Source organism: Prionailurus viverrinus, chromosome B2 (assembly GCF_022837055.1).
Source record: "Prionailurus viverrinus isolate Anna chromosome B2, UM_Priviv_1.0, whole genome shotgun sequence".
NCBI lineage: Eukaryota > Metazoa > Chordata > Mammalia > Carnivora > Felidae > Prionailurus > Prionailurus viverrinus.
In genome coordinates this window covers 66655214-66679905 of record NC_062565.1, presented here as the reverse complement: position 1 = coordinate 66679905, position 24692 = coordinate 66655214, and the positions used below count along the sequence as shown (strand labels likewise).

The 24692-nt window shown below is 38.5% G+C and overlaps 1 protein-coding gene and 1 long non-coding RNA gene across 7 annotated transcripts in view; one reads left to right on the top strand and one right to left on the bottom strand.

The window, feature by feature from the left end:
• Positions 1–8564, bottom strand: part of LOC125166836 (uncharacterized) — a 32115-nt gene extending 23551 nt beyond the window's left edge. For 3 of the 4 annotated variants that reach the window (XR_007152548.1, XR_007152551.1, XR_007152549.1), the window contains exons 1-2: positions 8483–8564; positions 2243–2346 (exon numbers count right to left, since the gene is read on the bottom strand). This is a non-coding gene — a long non-coding RNA (uncharacterized LOC125166836). Of the gene's footprint in view, positions 1–2242; positions 2347–6912; positions 7113–8482 lie in introns of those variants that run through there. The other variant, XR_007152550.1, reaches the window with a different exon arrangement.
• A 71-nt stretch (positions 8565–8635) lies between these two features.
• The window catches only part of SLC17A5 (solute carrier family 17 member 5), a 50022-nt gene continuing 33965 nt past the window's right edge, over positions 8636–24692 (top strand). For 2 of the 3 annotated variants that reach the window (XM_047860016.1, XM_047860014.1), the window contains exons 1-5: positions 8636–8822; positions 16034–16230; positions 17957–18190; positions 21646–21733; positions 24105–24191. In XM_047860016.1, the coding sequence (XP_047715972.1) occupies positions 8729–8822; positions 16034–16230; positions 17957–18190; positions 21646–21733; positions 24105–24191 (700 nt within the window). In that variant the 5' untranslated portion in view covers positions 8636–8728. The remainder of the gene's footprint in view (positions 8823–16033; positions 16231–17956; positions 18191–21645; positions 21734–24104; positions 24192–24692) is intronic. The other variant, XM_047860017.1, reaches the window with a different exon arrangement.

Here is a 24692-nt window from a genome sequence, read left to right as displayed (position 1 = left end):
CCCCTACAACAAGGCAATGAAAGAAGATTGATAAAGAAAATGTCATATGATTTGTAATCAGCATTTGACAACTTCACATACTATATACCTATCATTGAAATGACTTCTACAACTAAGTGAAACTGTACCCAAAAGTTTTAAGATGGAAAGTTAACATATAAAATGTAGAAAATTAAGGGAATTATGGAGACTGGTGGTCCTAGGATTTGAATACCAGAAAAGGCAATAACTCTGAATTGTAATAGTGGCTTTCACTGATCTTGAACAAATCACTTCATTCAACTGCCATCCATTCATTCCCCTCTTTAAAAATGTTTATAATAATACCCACATCTGTGGATATGTTCCAAGAATTACCCAATTATTAGGTTATAAAGCACTAGGAAATTTTAACTCTGCTGTGAAAACAATTAAGTTCATGCTAGCATATAAACATGACAGAAAACTGCATATTTACCTGTCTTATTTTGTTTACGTCTTGATCACTATCTGAGGACATCTGACAGTACAGCTGCCTAAAGTTAACAGGATATGGGAAAGTATGTCCAGACTATCCATTTTTTAAATTCCTTCCTAAAAATATTATTGCTCTTCCTCTGGAATATATTAATCATATACCACTTGCTCTCTAGAAAATATAAATAAAAACTACATCCTCTAACTTTCATAATTGTTAGAGAAATATTTATACTTCTCTTGGACGATAATTGATAAATGTTTCCTTCGAGGTACATCTTACTCAAAAACTCCTTGAATGCAGAAACCATGTTTATACATCTTGTAGACTCCCATAGCAACCAGGAAAGGGCCTCTCACATAATATGAAGCTCCATAAATATTTTTCTCATAAATATTTCTTAAGCTGTTCTCTCTGCTTAGGACGGGGAATGAAAAATAAGTAAGACAAGGTTCCTGTTCTTAAGCAATGACACATATTATCATACTGTCTTAGATAACTCTAATACAATTTGCTATAATAAAAAATGGAAAAGGGAGAGATTGTTAAGAAATCAAAGCTGACATTTTAGTCTAAGGACAAATAACTCATCATACACAAAAGAAGCAAATAGGTAGAGGGAATAACACAAGGAAAAACATTGTACGTATAAGGTTCAGTGAGTAGGCCAATGTGTAAAGCATAGAGCAGATGGCAGGAAGTGGTAGATGAGACTAGAAACAGGGTCCAGTTTGTAAAGGTCTCGCGTTGTATACCAAAGAATTTGGATTTTATCCTAGAGACAAGTGGTCTTCAAAGTGGGGTGCACTCACCCAAGAGCATATGTAAAATTATTCCAGGAAAAATCACAACATCTATTTATATTTATCTTTTCTCATCCTTTTACATTTTGAGTGTTTGATGAGTGTAGTGTGTGTGTGTGTGTGTGTGTGTGTATGTGTGTGTGTTATCAAGAAAAATACATGTGTTGGATGCATATTCATAATTTTTATTGATGGAGTACACAATCAAAAAATGTGAAGACCTAGGCAATAAGCTACCACTGAAAGGCTTTTTTTTAACTTAAAATTTTAAAAATCAGATTTACATCTTAGAGAGATAACATTGAGGTACATATAGATGATATAGGCAAAAGAATTTTTTTCAGCCTTATTGAAATATTATTGACATGTAGCATACATAAGTTTAAAGTGTTCAATTTTGATATGATACATGTATATATTGCAAAATGAGTATCACAATAGTTAACACTTCTATCCTATCACATAATTACCTTTGTGTGTGTGCATGTCTGTAGTGATTACATTTAAGATCTACTCTCTTAACTACTTTTTTTAAAGTTTATTTATTTATTTAATCTCTACACCCAACATGGGGCTCAAAGTCACAACCCAGAGATCAAGAATCACCCACTCCTCTAACTGAGCCAGCCAGATGCCCCAACAACTTTTAATTATATAACACAGTGTTATTAATTATACTCCCATGCTACACATTACATTAGAATTTATTGTTATAACTGGGAGTTTGTACCCTTTGACTGACATCTCCATTTTCCTTACCGCCCCCAGCCCCTGGCAACCACCATTGTACTATTTCTAGGAGTTCAGCTTTTGTAGATCCTGCATATATGCAAAACATACAGTATTTGTGTTTCTCTGTGTGACCTAGTTCACTTAATATAATGCCCTCAAGGTCCATCCATGTTGTCACAAAAGACAGATTCCTTTCTTTTTATGGTTAAATAATATTCCATATTCTTCCACATTCATATTCCATACTCACTTCAATATTCCATTTTATATATGTTACATATCACATTTTCTTTATCCATTTCTCTGTTGATGGCTCCTTAGGTTGTTTCTAGATCTTGGCTATGGTGAATAATGCTGCAAAAAAAAAAAAATGCTGCAATGAACATCGGGGGTGCAGATATCTCTTTGAGATAGTGTTTTCATTTCCTTCTGATATATACCCAGAAGTGAGATTGCTGGATCATATAGTAGTTCTGTTTTTAATTTTTTGAGGAATCTCCATACTGTTTTTCACAGCAGCTGTACCAGTTTATGTTCCCACCACCAATGGTGCGTGAAAGTCCCTTTTATCTCCAATCCTCACCAATACTTATCTCTTGTCTTTTTGATAATAGCCATTCTGATAGATGTGAGATGATATCTTATTGTGGTTTTTTGATTCATATTTCCCTGATGATCAGTGATGTTGAGCATCTTTTCATGTACCTTTTGGCAATTTACATGTCTTCTTTGGAAATATGTCTACACAAGTCCTTTGTCTAGTTTTTAATACTATTGCTTGGTTTTAGTTTTGCTATTGAGTTGTATATGTTCCATATATATTTGGATATTAACCCCTTACCAGACAGATGGTTTGCAAATATTTTCTCCAATTTGGTAGGGTATCTTTATATTTTGCTGATTGTTTCTTCTGCCATGCAGAACATTTAGTTTGATATAGCTCCACTTATTTAAGTTTTTATTTTGTTGCTTATGCTTTGGGTGTCACGTCCAAAAAAAAATCATTGCAATGACAGATGTCAAGGAGATCTTTTGGGAATTTTACAGTTTCAGGTCTCACATTTAAGTCTTTAATTTATTTCAAGTTAAATTTTGTGAGTAGTGTAATATAGGGGTCCAATTTCATTCTTTTGCATATAGTTATCCACTTTTCCAACACCATTTATTAAAGAAACTATCCTTTCCCCATTGACTATTCTTGGCTCCCTTGTCAAACATTAGTTGACCATATAGGTGAAGGTTTATTTCTGAGCTCTCAAGTCTGTTCTATTGGCCTTTGTGTCTATTTTTAATGCCAGTACCATACTATTTTGATTATGATAGCCTTGTAATCAAGTTTGAAATCAGAATTTCAAAAAGATAATGTAAGAGAGAAATATTTTTAAAAAAGAAAGAAAGAAAAGAAAAAGAGAAGTATGGAGAAGAGAATAGAGTGGAGAGAAACCTTAGACTTTAAAAAAAATTTTTTTAGTGTTTATTTATTTATTTTTGAGAGAAAGGGAGAGAGAGACAAAGTGTAAGCAGGGGAGAGGCAGAGAGAGAGGGAAACACAAAATCTGAAGCAAGCTCCAGGCTCCGAGCTCTCAGTACAGAGCCCAATGCAGGGATCGAACCCACGAACCATGAGATCATGACCTGAGTCAAAGTCGGATGCTTAACCGACAGCCACCAAAGCACCCTGAAACCTTAGACTTAATGGAAATTTTTCTATCAATCATATCTTTTAAAAATATTTTAACATTCCTCCTTAAATAATTATACCTAAGTCACTAAGTTTAGTTGATACCCTTGTATAAGTTATAAAGATATGAGAAAAAAATGGTTAGTGAAATTTAACTCACATAACTGTATGAGGAAAAGATCTCCAGATGGTGAAGAGTTTCTTTATAAATAATAATGTGATACAATTTAAAGAAAATAATTACTAAATCCTAGAGATTCAAACCCATAAAATGACAGAGAATTTATAAATTAACCCTCAGAAATCAATTCTCAGATGATTGTCAAGTTTGGCAAAACAAAACAAAACAAAACAAAATATTGAATAAAACATTTCAATTACCAATACAATTCAATAATCATGATAATTACTGATTATTTATTTTAGATAAAAAGCTAGGAAAAAGAAATGATGATTTTATAGGACCACACTGTTCATCCAAAAATTGTTATAAGGTTTAATATTTCTAAATTTAGTGGTTCAAATATTGTCCTCCATTCAAATTTTTACTCCCTGTATATTTCTATCTACTTGTAATTCTCACCTTAGTAGTCTCACCAAGGCCAAAATAATAAGGCACTGTGAAACATGATAAGCACAGTGAAAGAACAGATGCTAGGAGCTGCATAGCCTGCAAAGGTAAATAAGATGTGGTCCCAGCTCCTAGGAAACCCAAAGTCTTAAAAGGGAGCTAAGACAGTTACACAGCCAACCACTAACTACATAACTCCAGAGAGAATGTGATATGTATTTTTAAAAAGATATAATGAAAGTCAAAGGGAGTTCCTAGCATGGGTAAGCTCATTTTGCAAAACAAAGTTAACAATAAAAATTGTAATAGCTAACATATATTGAGACTTGCTACCTACCATGTACTGTGATGTATATGCATTACGTTATTTAATCCTTACAAAAACCCTATGAGGTTGTTTCTACTATTATCTTCAGTTTATGGAGGAGGAAAACAGCTAAAATCTTTTGAACTTGGCACTCTGCCCAGATGTCTTTTTTGTTTTGTTTTGTTTTCCCTACCCAAAGACATTATTCTGGGAGCACCTGGGTGGCTTAGTCAGTTAGACATTCAACTCTGGGTGTAGGCTCAGGTCATGACTTCACGTCACAGTTTGTCAGTTCAGGCCCCACTGTCAGCATGGAGACTGCCTAGGATTCTCTCTCTCCCTCTCTCTCTTCCCCTCCTCCGCACTCTCTGTCTCTCACAATAAACTTAAAAAAAAAAAATTAAAGGCATGAGGGAAAAATAAACCCTCATATGGTCTAGAGCTGCTCTGTCCAATATGGTGCCCACTCCACATGTGGTAACTGAATGCTTGAAACATGGCTGATCCTAATGATGATGTGCTATAAGTGCAAAATACACAGAGATATTGAAGATTTAGTACTAGAAAAAGAGTGTAACATATCTCACTAATAGTTTTACATTGATTAGATGTTGAATTGATAAAATTTGATATAATGTGTTAAATAATATATAGTATAAAATTCGTCTCACCTTTTTTGTTTCTTAAGTTTTAATGTAGCTATTAGAAATTTTTAAATTATATATGTAGCTTTCACTATATTTCTATTCAAAGCATCAGTTTAGAGTGTTGATAAAACAAGGAATTACCAACCAAAAAATAAATAAATAACATTGACAACAATCCTCTATGGTAGTGAGCAATCAGGAAGTAAATGCCAGAAATGAGGGCGAAAAAAGATGCCATCTTATGCTTTTTTTTTTTTTTTTAATTTCTCTCTGGAACATTATAATTTTTTTTTCAACATTTATTTATTTTTGGGACAGAGAGAGACAGAGCATGAACGGGGGAGGGGCAGAGAGAGAGAGGGAGACACAGAATCGGAAACAGGCTCCAGGGTCTGAGCCATCAGCCCAGAGCCTGACGCGGGGCTCGAACTCGCGGACCACGAGATCGTGACCTGGCTGAAGTCGGACGCTTAACCAACTGCGCCACCCAGGCGCCCCTCTGGAACATTATAAAACAACACAAAAGTATTTTCTCTGGGTTTAGAATCAATGACAATGCAGTAGCAAGAAATACATCCAGCACCATCTTGGTTTCTAACATCATTCATTTTGGAGAAATGGCAGAAGCAGAGGCTATACAGGCTGAGCCTAGAATCTGTTTGGTTATTTTGAGAGAGAGAGAGAGAGAGAGAGATGGGGAGGGGCAGAGGGAGAGAGAGAATCTTAAGCAGGCTCCATGCTCAGCGTAGAGCCCAACGTGGGGCATGATCCCACTACCTTGGGATTACGACCTAAGCCAAAATCAAGAGTCAGATGCTCAACTGACAGCCACAGAGAAGCCCTTAAAACATCTTACTAAACCAGAAAGTAAGGTAGAGATAAAAACAAAACACAACAATGGAGACATGCAAAAGGGACACAGGAACCAACTGAAAGATCTTCCAATCACCAACTTGGAACAATTTGAGCAACAAAATAAGTAACATAGTGTTGCATTATAACCCAAAGTATAAAATAAATAACCATGGGCCTGTAATATAGATAAATACTTGAATGAATGAATGAATGAATGACTATGAGAGAATACACAAATCTCCCATACAAAAGAATTCTGCTCTTCAAAGACTTAGAGAATAACTCCCCTATCCCTTAAGTGTAAGCTGCATTACTGACTTCTACCAAAGAAAAAAGTTGAAAAGGGAGGAGGGGAAAAGGAGTAACTTTACAGGGGGGGAAAGCTGACAAACATGATCTCAGGCATGTGATGAAGCTTAACATCACCAGTGATAATCATCAGTGATAAGTTATATTGACAGCACATTCCCTTGAAATTACAGGATGAGAATGGCACTTTACCTCTGCAGCCTTCCCCCAGTCCAATTACAAGAAAAACATCAAATAAACCCAAATTGAGAGACTTTCTACAAAAACTACCAGTACTCTACAAAATTGGCAAGGTCAACAAAAACAAAGAAAGTCTGAGAAACCATCAGTCTACAGGAGCCTAAGGAGACACAATGACTAAATGTAAGTGTTATCCTGGATGGGATCCTAGGACAGAAAAAGAACATTAGGTAAAAACTAAAGGAATCTGAATAAAATAGGAACTTCAGTTTAATAACCTATCAATATTGGCTAATCAGCTGTGACCAACATATCAAAGTATTGTAAGATCTTAAGAGGTCAAAACAGGTAAAGAGTAGAGAGCACTCACTCACTGTACTATCTCTGCAACTTTCCTATAAACCTAAAACTCTTAAAATAAAAAGCATATTTTTAAAAATGGGGGAGGCCTCTTCTGGTTTGAAATTTTTCATATATGTTGGAATCCTTAATCGAAGTCTTCTATAAACTTGTTATTCATTGCTTCTTAGCAATACAGAATCTCAGGCCCATTCCAGATGTATTAGTCAGGGTTTCCTAGAGAAACAGAACCGAGAGAGAGAGAGAGAGAGAGAGAGAGAGAGAGAGAGAGAGAGAGTTATATAAGGAATTGGCTCATGCAATTATGAAAGCTGGGAAGTCAAATCTGCAGTGTGAGCCTGCAGCCTAGACACCCAGGATCTAGGCTGGGTGCAAATAATGTGTAAAGGCAGTTTGCCGGACAACTACCCCTTGGCTGGGGAGTGGGGTCTTTTGCTCTATTCAGGCCTTAGATTGAATAAATTCAACCCACATTATAGAGGGCAATCTGCTTTAGCCAGAGCTCACTGATTTAAATGTTAACCTCATCCAAAACACCCTGCAGGTTGACACATAAAATTAACTGTCACACCAGAGCTGATAGATCCAAATTCGCATTTTAAGAGGCTCTGCGGGGTAATTTCACCCATAGTCAAGTTTGAGTGGCATTGCTGTAGAAGACTCCAAAAAGGCCAGAATCCCACCCCCTACCCCCCTTGAAGAGCTTAGAATCTGCACTGTCATTTCAGTAACTCAGAAACAAGGCTTGATTTGTTGTTTTCACTTGGTAACTCTCCTGGCATTTACTGATCTGGAGGTGAGAGAGAACCTCAGAAATCTTCACCCTCCGTGCTGGGTAAGGTTAACCCTCCCATTCGGTCCCTCATGGATCTCACCAAGCCCCTGACCTGGTTTTTACTGGTCTGTGAGTCTTCCCCGACTACACTGAACTCCCTAAGGTCATCTACCACATCTTATTTTTCCTTTCTCCAGGACTTTATTACTCACGATAACAACTCAACTGAAACCTGTGGTCAGGACCGCAGGCCCACCTCCGTCCCACTCCCACCGCCCCATCCAATTCCCCACCCCACCCCCGAGGCAGACTGGTCCCTTTTCCTCTTTCCCAGAGTCAGCAAATGCCAGAAGTTGCTATTCGAATTAGAAATAGGGAGACATTACACACACATATTAGAGGATTCTATAAATTGAATCATGTGAAACTGACAACATTGGCTTTTTTGACCCACAAAATCAGCTATTTCATAGGAACGAACAATATGTGTCCGTTCAGTTTTTTCCTCCTCAAAAGCTACTTTCGGGACAATATGCTGGGCGGGTAGATAGTACCAGGATTGCTGATATTCATGGCAATTTACTACTGATAAATGAACGTCAAATACACACCACCCACTTCTAAATTTGCTCCAAGCCCTCCCCTTAATTATGCGCGATTCAAGTCGTTGCCTCCTGAAGGGTCCCATTCAATCCGGCTCCCGCAGGAGCAGCCCCTAAGCTTTACAAGGGAGCGCAAGAGGGGTTTTCCTCAGAACACCGACGATCCGACAAGCCCAGAGCCCCAGGGCCGAGAAAACACTGACCTCGCCCCGCCAGGCCACAACTCCCAGAATTCTGCTTTCCCCCGCCCAACCGCTCCAGAGTTGCCCGAACCTAAGATGGCGGCGGCGGAGGAGGCGGTGCAGCCGCCTGTGGGCGGTGCCGCGGTGACGAACGCAGCCGAGGGGCGGTGCCAGGCCCGGGGCTGTGCCCGCGCGGCCCAGGCCTTCGGCTGTCCGGCCGCCGCTCTCCTTTCTGCAGGTATCGCACGCCTGCTCCTCGGAGGCGTCATGAGGTCCCCGGTTCGGGGCCTGGCCTCCAGCGATGGCGAGGAGGGCTCAGATAGGACGCCCTTGCTGCAGAGCACCCCGCGGGTGGAAGCCGGTGAGTAGCGAAGCTGTCCGAGGGCGGGGGTGGCCAGGGTATGCTCGTCCTTGGCAGATGGGACCAGAGCTGCTGCCTCTCAAGGGGTCTTGAGAAAGGGAAGCCAAGGCGCGAGGGAATTCGAGGAGCGGAATCCATTCCCCGCCCTGCTCAGCCCCCTCCTGCCCAGGTGCCCAGAAGCTGCTCTGGGGTCTGGCGGGGACCTTGAGGCCAGGCAGGGCTGAAGTCTCGGGTGGGGCCTCGGCAGGTGCAGCCCTGAAGGGTCTGGGCGGGAGCTGCTGGGCGCCGCAGGCGCTGGGCTCCTGGCAGTTTTCGATAACATCAAGCGGGGCACCCTGTGGAAGAATGCATTGGAGGAGAACCTGCAAATCAATGGGCAAAGGGCCGGGCAGAGGACCCGGTGTAAGAGCAAACTGGGAGAGATGCCTGCAGATGGGTGGGCAAAGGGTTGGACGGAACTGCTAGGTCTCCTTCCCTGTCACCGCCAGGTTTCCGCAGCTGCTGTCCGCCAATTTGTAATCTGGTAGCTCCTGGGGCGGAGAGGGGAGACCGAAAAACAGGATTGAGGTTAACATGTTGTGTGTATATGGAGGAAAACTTGCATAACCCAGCGAATATCTTGAACTTGTGCACACATTTTTTTTTCCGTATGGTAGTCTCCGATTACATCGTAGCAGTCCACGATTTAAGTTAGAAAACAATTTAGTTATCCTCAAGATAGGATATCTATAAAGCTCTAAGATAACTTGCCAAAGGGCTTGCAACAAATAGAAGTACTTAACGTATCTTCCGTGAATTTGGGGAAGTTAAAATATATTACTATTTAATATTTTTAAATGTAACTTCTTTGAAAGTAATTAAAAATAAAGAACAAATCCGTTTGCAGGCATTCTGTAGTTTCAAAGATGTGTGCATGAGAAACAGAGTTGAATTAGAAATTTGAGTTTTCCTGACCAAGAATAGGGTAGTCCTGTGGTATCTTTTTTATTTGTTTTTAACATTACCAGATGGTGGCAGTAGATGTGGCAACGTCAGAGCTCCATCCAGCAGCTGGGAGCTTATTTTAGAGGAGGCTCAGTGTAAATACTGTACCAGTGACGTTTTACCTAGAAATTGGACTTAGTTCCGTAAACTGCACTTTTTCTGTGGCATAGCTGTTAGCTTTCTGTAATTTTCTTCTGTAAAATAATCTATTATGGAAATACAGAAACAAATGCCATAATCAAGATATTCCCTAGAAACTACTATATTCTGTTGCAGTTGAGAAAATATATATGTCTGTACCTTATCTATGCCTAAGTGTATACTTCTTATTTTAAGAAGAGAAAAGCTGATAAAATATCAGTTGTAAAATTTTACAGTAGTAAAAAGAACTTAGAAACTACCATCTGGTGGTGCATCCTTGTATACATAGACATCCGAGGGCCACAGAGGTTACATCCCAAAGGTTGCATGTAGCCACATTTGTGTTATATTTGAGAAATTTGTATTTGAAAAATGCTTAATCATTTTTACTTGATCCATCACAAATTTACAAGTTCCCTACTCCACCATCAGTAAGAGGACATGGTTTTAAATTATACATAGTGTTTCTTTATTAAGAGAGCTAAAATTAAGATATGTTTCTTTAGTGTTAAGAATTAGTACCACTCAGGTTGATGTAATATGATGGAATTTTCAGTAACCCAATTATTGTTTGCCTCTTAAGCATCTGCTTTTACTCAGCCTGGTGGATTTCAGAGATGCACACCAAAATGATGGGGAAAAGCTGGCCCAACACTGATAAACAATAGGAAGTCTATAGATTTTTCTGCTTAATTTAGGTAGGAGGAAGGGAGGGAACTAAGCAAGGAAGAGCAAAGCTTCCCCTCCCACACATAAAAATGCATTCCTCACACTTTATACCAGTTGAAGGTTTACTTTTGTATGAATGACATGTGCCTTGTATTTGAGTAAGTGGGTTATCAAAATACTGTTGCACCGGGGCGCCTGGGTGGCGCAGTCGGTTAAGCGTCCGACTTCAGCCAGGTCACGATCTCGCGGTCCCTGAGTTCGAGCCCCGAGTCAGGCTCTGGGCTGATGGCTCAGACCCTGGAGCCTGTTTCCGATTCTGTGTCTCCCTCTCTCTCTGCCCCTCCCCCGTTCATGCTCTGTCTCTCTCTGTCCCAAAAATAAATAAACGTTGAAAAAAAAAATTAAAAAAAAAAAAATACTGTTGCACCAAAAATGTGTTCACTCAGGAAAAACAAGTTTTAGGGCTTCTAAGACATTTCTTTGTGTTTAAAGACAGAGCATGCATCTGGAGCCAGAGTGCCTAACTAACTTCCAAACTCAACTCTGCTAACTTGTTCTGTGAGCTTCAGCAATTACCTAAGCTTTCTATGCATTCCTTATCAATAAATCAAGGAAAATAATATACCTAACTTACAGGGTTATTGTGAGGATTAAATGAGCTAATAGGAAGTGCCTAGAAGAGTTTGGCACATAGTAAATGTTACTATTACTATTATTATCATTATCATTATTATCAGTGAAGACCATTTGGGTTTTGCATTCCTCAGAGAACCTCGGCACAGTAAAATGATGTCCCCATTCTTCATGGTCACACTCTATTGGAACTTGTGATTCCTAACTTGTAACAGATCATTCTATGCTTTGTTTTCATTAATGGGGAGAGTGGTGTTTCCTTTTGTTTTTTGCCTCTACTGTTCTGTTGCAGGGGTTACATTCAGGGCTCAATTACACAAGCACTGAGTTTCACAAATATACTTTGTGTATTAAATGTAAGGTATGGCGTGCTGGTAGAGAGCAACCATGTTATATAGAACGAAGGCAAATGGCCTTGGGTCATTGGGTCATTTGGGTCATGTTGTGTAACTGAATCCATTTTAGTGGAATTTGGTGTTTTCACATAAATGGGTATTAATTTGGGAGCTAAGAATACATAAAGATTTATCAGGAATTAATTACCCATAAGGCAGAGTAAGACTAGTTGAATATTACCCTTTTTAAAGGCAAAACATATTGTATTTATGTTAAAGATTTTTTTTTTATGTTTATTTTTGAGACAGAGTGTGAGCAAGGGAGGGACAGAGAGAGAGGAGGACAGAAGATCTGAAGCAGGGCTCCGTACTGACAGCAGCTAGCCCAATGTAGGGCTCGAACTCACAAATTACAAGATCATGATGTGAACTAAGTCAGACACTCAACCGACAGAGCCACCCAGTCACCTTCAAGATTTTTTTTTTTTAATCTCTATGCCAAACATGGGGCTTGAACTCACAACCCCAAGATCAAGAGCTAGTCAGGCACCCTAATAGGAAATTTTTTTGTAATGCAGTTCTTGGGCCAAGGGTGCTCACTGTGTCCAGTGCCCCCCTTCCTTTAGGGAAAATCATCATCTACATGGGTCAGTGCTCCCAACCATGAATTTTCCACCTGAGTCTCTCCCTCACTAGTCAGTACTTCCTTGCTTCTTCCCACTGCCAAACCCTTCCACAATGAATAAATGCCTGACATTCTAAGATTTTTCACCAGCCTTCCCTCCACCCACACATCCTTGCTTCTACAGAAACCTGGCCTTCTGGGCATATCACTTTCACTCCTCACTGCTGCCTCAAGGAGTTATTTTCTCTTGCCGTGTGCTAGTTGATGAGATTGACTCTTCCTTATTCCACATGGATGATGCTTCCAGACAATTATCCTTCACTCTCAATGCCTGGTGACTTCCTACTCATTGATGAAGACTAGTATAAATGTCCTTTCTCCAAGAGGCCTTCCCCGACCCGCCACCCACACATACACACACACAAGCAATTTAATGTGACTCCTTTGCCTCTTGTTACACATATATATGGTGGCACTCTATCTTATTGGTATAACTTTATCCAGGGTGAACAGGAAAGGAACTCACTTCTACTGAGTGTTTGCCATAACTTCCCTAGAGTATTTCATTTAATCCGCACACAACCCAGTGAGGTGCATTGTGGTTGCCTCATTCTAAGAGCCAAGAAACCTGAAAATGAAAACTATTAAGTAACTTCCCCAAAAACACAGACGATGATTCAGGACTGAGATTCATTCTCAGGTCTGCTTTTCTCTAAATTAGACTGTGTTCTTTCAAGTACACCCACTCCACATTCCTAAGTTTAAACCATATTTTAGAAGCTGGTGTTTGTTTTGATGGGTCCTCTGTTCGTTATGCAAGCATGATTTTGCTTTGAACTAGATTTCAAGGTGGCAGACGCCCGATGGATGTTCTGTCTCTTCATGATGCAAGCGTTCTTTTGTTGGACCAATTTCAAACATTATCGAAATTCACAGGCACATCTTGTCTAATCATCATACTTTCTTGAAATAAAATTTTTCTGACTGATTTGTAAGCAATAACCATTTTTATAAAGTAGCAACCATGTATTTTTAGTATCTCTTAAAACCTCATAGTCATATACTTTGCGACATCTGTGTTTTTTTTTTTGTTTTCTGATTATTGACCGTGCCCCCAGAAAGTTAAAATTGCCTGATCCATAACTTCTTTGTCATATTTTCAAGTAATACCACCAACTTATAGCCCTACATCTTCTTCATAGGATAAGGTATATCAAAATCCAGGGGCGCCTGGGTGGCTCAGTCTGTTAAGCATCTGACTTCGGCTCAGGTCATGATCTTGTGGTTCATGAGTTCGAGCCCTGTGTTGGGCTCTGTGCTAACAGCTCAGAGCCTAGAGCCTGCTTCAGATTCTGGGTCTCCCTCTCTCTGCCCCTCCCCCACTTGCATTCTGTCTCTGTGTCTCTCTCTCTCAAAAATAAAAACAAAACATTAAAATTTTTTACAAAAAGGGTATGTCATAGTCCAAATAAAGCATCACATGGGGAGAAACTGATTACAATAAAATATGGTAACTGCAAATAGGATAGAAAGGAGTAATAACATTACAAGTCAGAATAGCATAAAATAAAGTTGTCTGGACTAATTAGTAAGCTGAATTACTAGTAACTTCCCCCCTTCCTTTCACTTACTGCCACATCTAATATGTAGGCAAGGCCAGTCAGTTCTGCTTTTAAATTTATCTTAAATCTGCCCATTTCTCTCCATTGCCTCTGTTTTATCCTAGTTAAAGCCCCCTTCATCTCGGGGCGCCTGGGTGGCTCAGTCGGTTAAGCGGCTGACTTCGGCTCAGGTCATGATCTCGCAGTCTGTGAGTTGGAGCCCCTCATCGGGCTCTGTGCTGACAGCTCAGAGCCTGGAGCCTGTTTCAGATTCTGTGTCTCCCTCTCTCTGACCCTCCCCCATTCATGCTCTGTCTCTCTCTGTCTCAAAAATAAATAAACTTTAAAAAAAAAAAAAAGCCACCTCCATCTCTTTCCTGAAAAACTCTAATAGTCCCTTAAGTGATTTTTCTGAGTCTACATCTTCTACCATGATTCACACTTTTCTCCCTTTGTAATTTACACACAGCAACCAGAGAAGCTCTTGAAACCACAATTACCTGTTGTCACTCCTCTGCTGAAGTAGGTAATGAACTTTGTAAATAATACTTTGGCAAAGCAGACAGTACATATATCTGGAGTTTTCTTACTCCAAATTACACCGAGTAACACATTTTGGTTGTCCAAATTTGGCAAGATTATGAGGCCCCATCCAGATTTCTTTGTATTACTGGCACAGAGCAATGATAAAACATGCCTTGCACTATCCAAAGCCTCCCTAACTAGATAGCAGCCCATTGGTTGGAGCAGAGAGCAAACGTTTCTAGATTCAGGTAACACAGACAGTATGAATGGAGCTTTAGAAATACAGTTCTCACAGATCTAGGTCTAACAATGGCAGTGGTGCCATAATTCTAATAGCTGTACTCCTCCAAAAGGAGTCAATTGAAAAGTTCTGTCATAAGTGATGTAATGCCTACACAGAAGAAACACTGATAGCAGTTGTTAAGTGTCTGAAGGCTTATAGGAAAGTGAGTTTGATCATAGTATTTAAGAACATCCCTAAGTATAGTCATGCCATATTCATTAATGCTTCAGTCTGAATCAGTCTGAATCAGTACCAAGACCTTTGTACTCTGAAAAATATATTTTTGTTTGAGGGTAAGTAAATGAAAACACCAGGATTCCTGAGTAGGGGAAAAATGTGTATGTAGTATTAATATGTAATTACCCAAATAAAGCATACTTATATTCATACATAGGTATTGAACCAAGTAAAACAGATGCTCATGTCTTTCAACAGCTATTTCTCTCTCAGTGCTTACCAAACTTAAAGGTGTAAGACCCTGGATTAGCCACTCTCTCTGTCACTAAGGGATCAATCAACCTTAACTTCCTAAATTCCTGTCCCCTCTCCAATTCTGCAACTCAGTAAAAGAAGCAAAAGACAGAATAATGTGCATACGCCTGTAATTACAGTAAAAAATAGATCAAAACTCCTCCTCTCACATGATCTTTCTTTCATTGGTTCCTCCAGCCATTCCGCCTTCATTTTTTTTTATCCTTGTGGTACCTTCACTTACTTCCTTTTTTAATGTGGGCCCTTTAAGCATGATCAACTGAGCAACTGTCACAGATGCTGCAACTGTCATAGTTTCTGCAAGTTTGCTTCTGGATTCTTAAACACATTTAGTTTAGGAGGACCTTAGTGTTAATCATGGCTTCTGATTCAAACCCAGCCTCTGAGGATACTTTTCAAGGTAAGAAATTTATCAAGAGGAGTTTCAGGCCCTAGCCTTGGCAGGAAATTTTTGTGCTGTGCTACAATTACAGTGAGATGGCCGCTAATCCATAGTCAGTAGTATGTGTGCTATGCTGTGGTGAATACTCTAGTACTTATCGGCCATGATTTAGATAGTTTTTCAGAAACAGTGATGCCATTAAACCCCTTATCTGTTTTTCTCATATCTTTATCAACTGACAGTTCTGAGGCTGTAATGGAGATCTTTCTGAGCAGAGTTGGTAAAGCTATTGCCTTCGTGTTTTAAAAATCTGTCTTATAGTTCAGGCTCTCATGTGTTACATGTTTATCAAAACTACAGCTGCTGAGAACAAATTCTCTTTGATAAATGTTTTCAGATACACTCAACCTGAGATTATTCTCAGAAAAATATTCATGATTTATGAATTTGTGTACTTCTAAAAAGTAACCTTTTTAGTAATTTAGACAATACCATCTAAGTTATTCTTCTAGTGAAAGTTGTCCCCCAATATTTATTTCAGCTCCAGTGTGCGGCTCTGCTCGTTATAACTTAGCAGTGTTGGCTTTTTTTGGTTTCTTCGTTCTCTATGCATTACGGGTGAATCTGAGCGTGGCATTGGTGGATATGATAGATTCAAATACGACTTTAGCAGATAATAAAACTTCCAAGGAGTGTGCAGAGCATTCTGCTCCCATAAAAGTTCTTCATAATCAAACGGTAAGTGCTACTTTATAAACAGTCTTATTCCTAAAATATGACCAAGTTAAAATACTGAAAAGTCTTTCTTCATCCTATAGAAACCATCAACACTTGATTCATGTAAGCTGAGTCTTTTTCCTTTGTGTTTTTCCAGGAACTAGTTGAACAGTAACATAACTACAGCTACTGCTATTTGGTGTAATACACCTTGATCTGTTTGAAAAGTAGTTTTTCAGTTTCCTCTATAAACATACCAATCATCCTTGAAGATAATTTGGAAAAACCCATTTAGCATACCAGAAAATTTGATTGTTTTAGATGTTGCTGAATAATTTTTATGGGACTTTTGTTCAATAGCTGTTTTGCTTAAAAGGTTATGGTTGCAGGAAAGCTTGGGTCATCTGCAGTATGAAAAATAAGAACAGGTCAGTCTTTTAGGACATTCTTTTTCTAAAACTTACGTTATGCTTAACCTAAACTGCTTAAGTCACTTTGCCTGCTTCATGTTATAGTAGAATTGATAAGTGTGTGCTCATCATTTGTTCAGAATTGAGTTTTATATACTTTAAACACTTTATTTTGCTTATCAGACAGAGAGAAAAGGAGAAAAGGCTGGCGTCCTTTTTTATGAGCATATTTTCATCCATTCCCAGGGTTCACAAAGAAGCCAGATCACACTTGGGTTAGTCTCCTCTGCCATTTATAAACAAGAGCATTCAAGCACAGGAAGTTTTTGCCTAAACAAGCATACATACAAAATAGTGACTTACCAAAAAAATTTTTATTTGACCTTAATAATGTTGCTGAATTCCTATTTGGGTTCACATCACCCACTTTTCCTACTTCAACCTATGACTTATAACTGCTGGACAGTTCATGAAGTCCAATAATTCCACAGATAAGCTTCAAATTAATACTGCAAATAAGGATAATTAGAGGGGTGCTTTGTATCTTTCCCTTTGGCAAGTGCTTTTGTTGACCTAGCTAAATTGTATTCATCTGCCTTATATCAGCAGTAAAAACAAATCCTGCAGTTGTTCTTGACACATTGGCTCAGTGATACAACTACATGCATTAAAGATGTCAGATATTCTGATTAGTCACTAAATCTTCATCATTACCTTACTGTGTGCTGCTACTAATTAAAAGACATTTCCTACTCACATGAAGTTTATGTCTTGGTTTAAATTCTTGTTCTTTCGTCTTGTTCTTTATGCTTGTTCAAGTGTTTGTTCTGAATCGGGGAGATATTAATGATCTATATTTATGCATACTAATAACCAACATTAAGTGAACACTTCGTGTGTGTCAGGCCTTTTTCATTTAACTTCCCAGATCACAAATCCAGTAAGTAAAAGAGCGAGGCTTGAACCCAGGCCTGGCTCCAAAGCCTAGCTCAGCCCATACAGTATTCTGTTTAGTAGAATTTCTGGATTGAACCTGTACCTGTTTTTTGGTCCTTCTTGGTCATGGTCATTACAAAGCCTCTACAACTCATCCTAGAGTCTAGTTTCATAAAATAGCGAGCCTTCTTGCAGTTTACAGCTTTAAATTATTTTTATTCTCTTCTAGAAGTGGCATGTCTGTGTTGTGGTGACTCACGTACCTAGTAGAAAGTTTGCAAGTTCTTCACTCGAAAACAGTGATTCAAAATTACATTTATGTGTACTTAGATGCCAATTAGACAAAAGAGCTGTTTAGTCAAGGTCTTAAAAGCTTGTTTTTATCCTCCTGCTCTTTATAGGGTAAAAGGTACCAGTGGGATGCAGAAACACAAGGATGGATTCTCGGTTCTTTTTTTTATGGCTACATCATCACCCAGATTCCTGGAGGATATATTGCCAGCAAAGTGGGCGGGAAACTGCTGCTAGGATTTGGGATCCTTGGCACAGCCATCTTCACCCTGTTCACTCCTGTTGCTGCAGATTTTGGAGTTGGAGCCCTCATTGTACTCAGGGCCCTAGAAGGACTAGGAGAGGTAATCTTTTTCTCTGTTTTGTTTTTCCTCTTAGCCCGTATCACTTTCTTACCTCCTTAAAATTATCATTTTTCGGGGCGCCTGGGTGGCGCAGTCGGTTAAGCGTCCGACTTCAGCCAGGTCACGATCTTGCAGTCTGTGAGTTCTAGCCCCCCGTCGGGCTCTGGGCTGATGGCTCAGAGCCTGGAGCCTGCTTCCGATTCTGTGTCTCCCTCTCTCTCTGCCCCTCCCCCATTCATGCTCTGTCTCTCTCTGTCCCAAAAATAAATAAAAAATGTTGAAAAAAAATTAAAAAAAAAAAAAATTATCATTCTTTGGTATGAATATAAACCAACAGTTGACATCAGAAGATAGGACTTATTTTTTAATTAGAAGGATGATTAATGGGGTGCCTGGGTGGCTCAGTTGGTTGAGTGTCCAACCCTTTATTTCGGCTCAGGTCATGATCTTAGGGTTGTGGGATCCAGCTCTGCTTCAGGTTCCATGCTGAGCTTGGAGCCTGCTTGAGATTCCCTCTCTCTCTCTCTCTCTCTCTCTCTCTCTCTCTCTCTCTCTGCCCCTCTCCCCTGTACACACCCTCTCTCTCTCTCAAATTGAAAAAAAAGAGAAGTGATTAACTAGAAAATAATTCGAGTTGATTTCATATCAGTGAGGTCAATGGGTTCTCAGGTGGGAACATGATGAAACTGGAAGCTTTGCTAAAAACTCAGAGAAAACATTTCCCAGGGAACACTTCACAGGTCTTCTGACTCTTACTTCAGGAGATAAGAAAATAAATGACTAGAGGAACATCTGACTTCAGCTAAGGTCATGATCTCGCAGTTTGTGGGTTCAAGCCCCGCATCCGGCTCTGTGCTGACAGCTCAGAGCCTGGAGCCTGCTTCGGATTGTGTCTCCCTTTCTCTCTGCCCCTGCCCCATTCATGCTTGCTCACTCGCTCGCTCTCTCTCTCTCAAAAATAAATAATAAAACATTTAAAAATGAAAAAGAAAAGAAAAGAAATGACTATTAAAACGGTTAAGGTAGACCATCTTTACCTCTTGAATTTTTGCTGGTTTATCTCTGCTTTATCATTAATTGATTGCCCAGATCTAAAACACATTTTACACAATGGTTTGTCAAATTGCCTTGTTTTACTTTTAAATGTGTTGTTATTCATAGAGCTTCCTCTTTGTTCTTTTTTCTGGTTCTGGAACTTAGAGACAAATAATTTATCATTTTTTATAACTATCTTTGGTTTTATGATTTTTCTGGCCTTTCTGCTGCTTTGAGTATTGTTATCAGTTTTTATCTGTTTTTTCCTCTACTCCTAAGATTTTTATCACTTTTGAAAATTTTAATTCCTTATCTTTCATTTCCTTTCCACTTCTCTTTTGCATTTCATCATATATACCTCTATCTTTAAATAATGATCTCTTTTTGTTTCTAACTTTGCGCTTCTACCTATGAAATGAAAGCATATATTTATTTTGCTCTTAACATTTCTTTAACCCAAACGAAATAGTGTCCTCTGGGTTTGGTATATAGAATGAAAGTTAAGGGGTGCCTGGGTGGCTCAGTCAGTTAAGTGTCCGACTTCAGCTCAGGTCATGATCTCACAGCTCGTGGGTTCTAGCCCCGTGTCAGGCTCTGTGCTGACATCTCAGAAGCAGCCTGGAGCCTGATTCAGATTCTGTGTCTCCCTCTCTCTCTGCCCCTCCACCACTCATGCTCTGTCTCTCTCAAAAATAAATAAACATTAAAAAAACAAATTTTTTTTTTAAAAAATGAAAGTTAGTAGTAGCAATGTACATGCTGTGTTGGAAAAACACTGACTAGAGTCGTAAGATCAGAGTTTGGATAACAACTCCACTGTATCTATCTAATGGTGAAACCGTAGGTAAGCCCTAATCTCTAGACCTCAGTTCCATCATTTTTAAAATTGGGACTAAACTACGTGCCCCATCCTCAGTCACAGCTCAGATGTGATAATGATTGCTAGAGTGCTTTAGAGATTGCCAAATACTGTTTAAATTTAAGTTTTGATCACTTAATAAGCAATCTTATTTTGTCCTTATCAAATAGAGATGTACTAAATAAACTGTTTTGACTACAAAATAAGAATTACTCCCCTATTACCAGGTTCCTCTTCTCCTTACCTAAGTAAAATATACTTCGTTGCAGCATAATTTCTCTGATCCAGATATTGAATAGCCTTGCTGAATGTATTCCCATATGTTAGCTTCTTGTCTGTTTATGCCACTAATTTAGCATTATAGTATATTGGTTATATTAATACTACTCTCTCAAGTAACCTTGTTACATCTAAACAGAAGTTGTGTTTGTTCTTTTGTATTTCTCTGTTCCTCCAGTATGTATCATATGTACATTGCCTAATCCATAAACTTAAGTCAGCATCTTTCCTCCCTAGCATGATTCACCATAAATATACCTACATTGTCCCTAGGGTTTTATAATGAAGTTTTCTACAACATAATATCTGTAGATGTTTCCCAACACCTTAATCTTTATTCTATAATGACTCATCCTGTGGTTGCTCTATGATACAAATTCTTATCAACTTGCAATGCTGCCTAAATCATTTGTGCCTTCTGTTGGTATTTCTTGCTCCCTTTTTTGTTTTTGAAGCAATCAGCAGAAAGTACAAAGTGTTAAAGCATATATTCTTATCTCCACTAATAATAGCACCAGCTATTGGCTTTACAACAATCGTGCAAGATAGGAAGTATTGTATTTGTTTTACAGGTAAAGAAATTGAAGTTCCAGGAAGTTAACTAATCTTTGTGAAGCTGCAGTTAGTGGCCAAAGAGAGCTATGAATCCACTTCTTTGAATATACCAAAATCTATTCCCTCCCATTCTCCTCCAGCATCTCCTCCTCTCCCAAGTCTCTGTGACTCTCCTGCCTGCCCAGTTCCAGCCCCTTTAAATCAGTAATTGGCATTTACTAGGCTAGTTATCACCGAGGGTGGGGGGGAAGACTATAAATGCTCTAATTCAATTCATCGGGGTTTTTTGTAGGACAATTTTTCTTGTTGATTAAGGTCAATTTGAATTTTCTTCCAGTATGCCAAAGCATTAGGTCAGCATTTTTTAAAGTTATATATTGGTAGTAATATTCCCATTTCATTCAGGCCATTAATAAAATAAATGAATAAAATTGACCTTGAGAGGGATTCCTTTATGTCATCATTCAGTACCTTCTTTTAGATTTATTGTAACCCTTACCCTGGAGTCCTCAAGCCAATTGACAGAATCAATCTTTGTTGAGACTTTGAAAGTATTTCACTAGAAGGTATTTTCACTCAAGACTGTAGAGGCATCTCACTTCATGGAACCTGATTCTAGTTTGATTCTTATCCAGAAATTTCTCTTACAACAAAATACTCAACTGAATTTAAAACATTCACAAATCTACCTTGTATTTCAGCAGAAATATCTTTTTCCTCTCCTCAGGGTGTTACATTTCCAGCTATGCATGCCATGTGGTCTTCTTGGGCTCCCCCTCTTGAACGAAGCAAGCTTCTTAGCATTTCATATGCGGGTAAGGCAACTATTCTTATATAAATTTTGCTACATGTGTGTATCAGCCTTGGATTAAAAAAAAAAAAAAAAAAAAAACACCTGCACACCAGAATGATGTTAGATGCCTCCTTTACGTGAAAATTAAGTTTTAGAGATATAATTTTATTATTAATTTTTTTCTTTGGCTTAACATATAGCAATGCGGCTTACTTAACTAATATCATTTTCTCCATCTGCCATCATTTATTTCAAAACATGTTGCTCATTCAGATATGAATGCCACGGGTTGTTTTTTTTTTTTTTTTCTTTTTTAAGGTCCAATAGCTGGAAAGCTGAACACTTTTGTCCTTAAAGTGTGATTTCAATTTTTTTTTTTGTAAATGTTTATTTATTTTTGAGAGAGAAAAAAAGCACGAGCAGGGGAGGGACAGAGAGGGAGGCAGAGAATCTCAAGCAGGCTCCACACTGCCAGCACAGAGCCTGATGTGGGGCTCAAACTCACAAACCGTGAGATCATGACCTGAGCTGAAGTCAAGAGTCATACGCTTAATCAACTGAGCCACCCAGGTGCCCCTTCTGATTTCTCATTTGATTGTCTAAAGAGTATATCATGATTCTCAGTCTCTCTCTTCATACATCTTTTTTCTCTGCATTTATTTGCCAACATTTTGATCTATGGGTGAGATAGCATAAGCTTTACATATGAATTATAATTTTACCAGATCATACACTGAATGAAAACTTTTGGACTGACTGCTTTTAAATACATTGGCTGAGAAAGACCTCTCTGTGGTGACTTTTAAGCTAAAATCTGAAGGATAAGAATGAATCAGTCATGCAAAGAGCAGAAGGAGGGGCATTCCAGCCAACCAGAACAGCATGTACAAGGGCTCTCAGGCAGGACATAACATAAGAGTTCAAAGAAATGAAAAACCACTGTGGGTGGCTAGCACTTAATGAATAAAGGGCATAATGACATAAGATGAGGTTGGAGAAATATACATGGGCCAGATTATATCAGACCTTACAGGCCACAGGAAGAAAAGTAGATTTGGGATTTTTTTCCTCCAAAATACAATGGGTAGACATCAGAGGTTTTGAATCAAGAGAGAGACATGATTCGATTTACATTTTAAGAAAATGATTCTGACAGCGATGTAGAGATTGATGTGAGAAATCTGATGATAGTTCATGAGCAGGTACTACCTGTGGTTCCTCTTTACCTATTGAGTAAAGTCTAAGCCTGAACTGTGGGTCAAGATTCTTTACAGTCTTCACCACTTCATTTCCACTAGCCTGGTCCTGACACACAGTGTCTGAAGTAAAGTAGATATTCAGTAACTATCCAACCTATTTTTCCAGCCTTTACCTTCTATTCCTTTCCTTTACCCGAGTGAAGTTCCCAAACTCACTCTCTGCTTCCCTACATCCATTCCTTTACTCATCCTATTACATCTGCCTCCATATCATCTTTCTTACCTTATTTCTACAAGACAAAAATCTCACCCGTCTTTCAAAGTCTATTGCTGCTTCATATATCTTTTCCTGACCTCTATAAGTCAGAGGTAATCTGTCCCATGTTTGAACTTCCACATTGCCCTGTGACACTTAACACTTTCTAAGATGTGATAATTATTTGTTTATTTTTGTCTCCTACATAAGACTAAAACTTGAGACCAGAAACAATATCTGATTATTTTAGCTGCCACTGTACCTATTAAGATATCTTCTATTTGATGATGAAAATTAATTTCAAGGCACCTGAGTGGTTTAGTCGGTTAAGTGTCCAACTCTTGATTTCGTCTCAGGTCATGATCCCAGGGTCATGGGATCAAGCCTTGTGCTGGGCTCTGCTCTGAGCATGGAGCCTGCTTAAGATTCTCTCTCTCTCTCTCTCTCTCTCTCTCTCTCTCTCTCTCCCTCTGCCCCTCTCTCCCACTCATGCTCTCCCTTTCTCAAAAAAAAAAAAAAAAAGAATTTCATTATTTATTTATCTGAAACAATTGTTTGTAATATATTTTGGGCAAATTACATTATTAAAAGCTTCATTCTTATATCATCAAGTATACTGCAGTACATTATGTTTATCAGCCTTAGAGACCATATTTGAACCTTCCCCCAAACACCTGGATTTCTAACACATTTACTAGTAATGTGTCATTTACTAGCTCATGTTATGATAGGTCCTATATTGATGATACATTCTAATTCATCAACAGCTACATAGTTGTAACTAATGTAATTACATATTAATGTGTACATTTTATAAACTGTGGATTTTCTAGTAAATGATTCCTTGAGAGAATCTGTTAGCCATCTCCTTTAAGCAATAAATCTGTCCCCTCCTTGTTCATTTCTCCTTAAAGTTTACAAAATCTTTGTTGTTCTAGGAGCACAGCTTGGGACAGTAATTTCTCTTCCTCTTTCTGGAATAATTTGCTTCTATATGAATTGGACTTATGTCTTCTACCTTTTTGGTAAGCTTATTCAAAAATTTAACTTAAATCATAATGTAACAAATGCAAAATGTAATAGAAGTCTAATAATTGTTTAAAAATGTATATTCCAAATCACTGAGGTTACCAACTCCTAAAAGTACAAAGTTCTAAAATACTGACAATCTGTTTTTTAACTTTATATTGTTAAAATGATCTAGTTATAACATGATGTTAATTTTGGAATATTTCTCAGTAGAAACTGCTGTTGAATTCAAGACTTTAATGCCATATGAAATATCAAAAATTACTGTGTTGGTTATTATAAAAATTTATATTTTGAAAAGTTTTTTTTTTTTTTCTCAAGCAAAGTAGAATGCCCTCACTTGGTAGTTTTAATCTTTTTTTCTTTTTATTCAGTCCCAGGGCTTTTCATTTCTCAATCTCATTAGCAGGTTGATTCATGTCTTTAATAAATGAGATTGCCATGTAGACATTTCATGCAGAAAATACATCTGCAATCTAAACAAAAAACAAATCAAG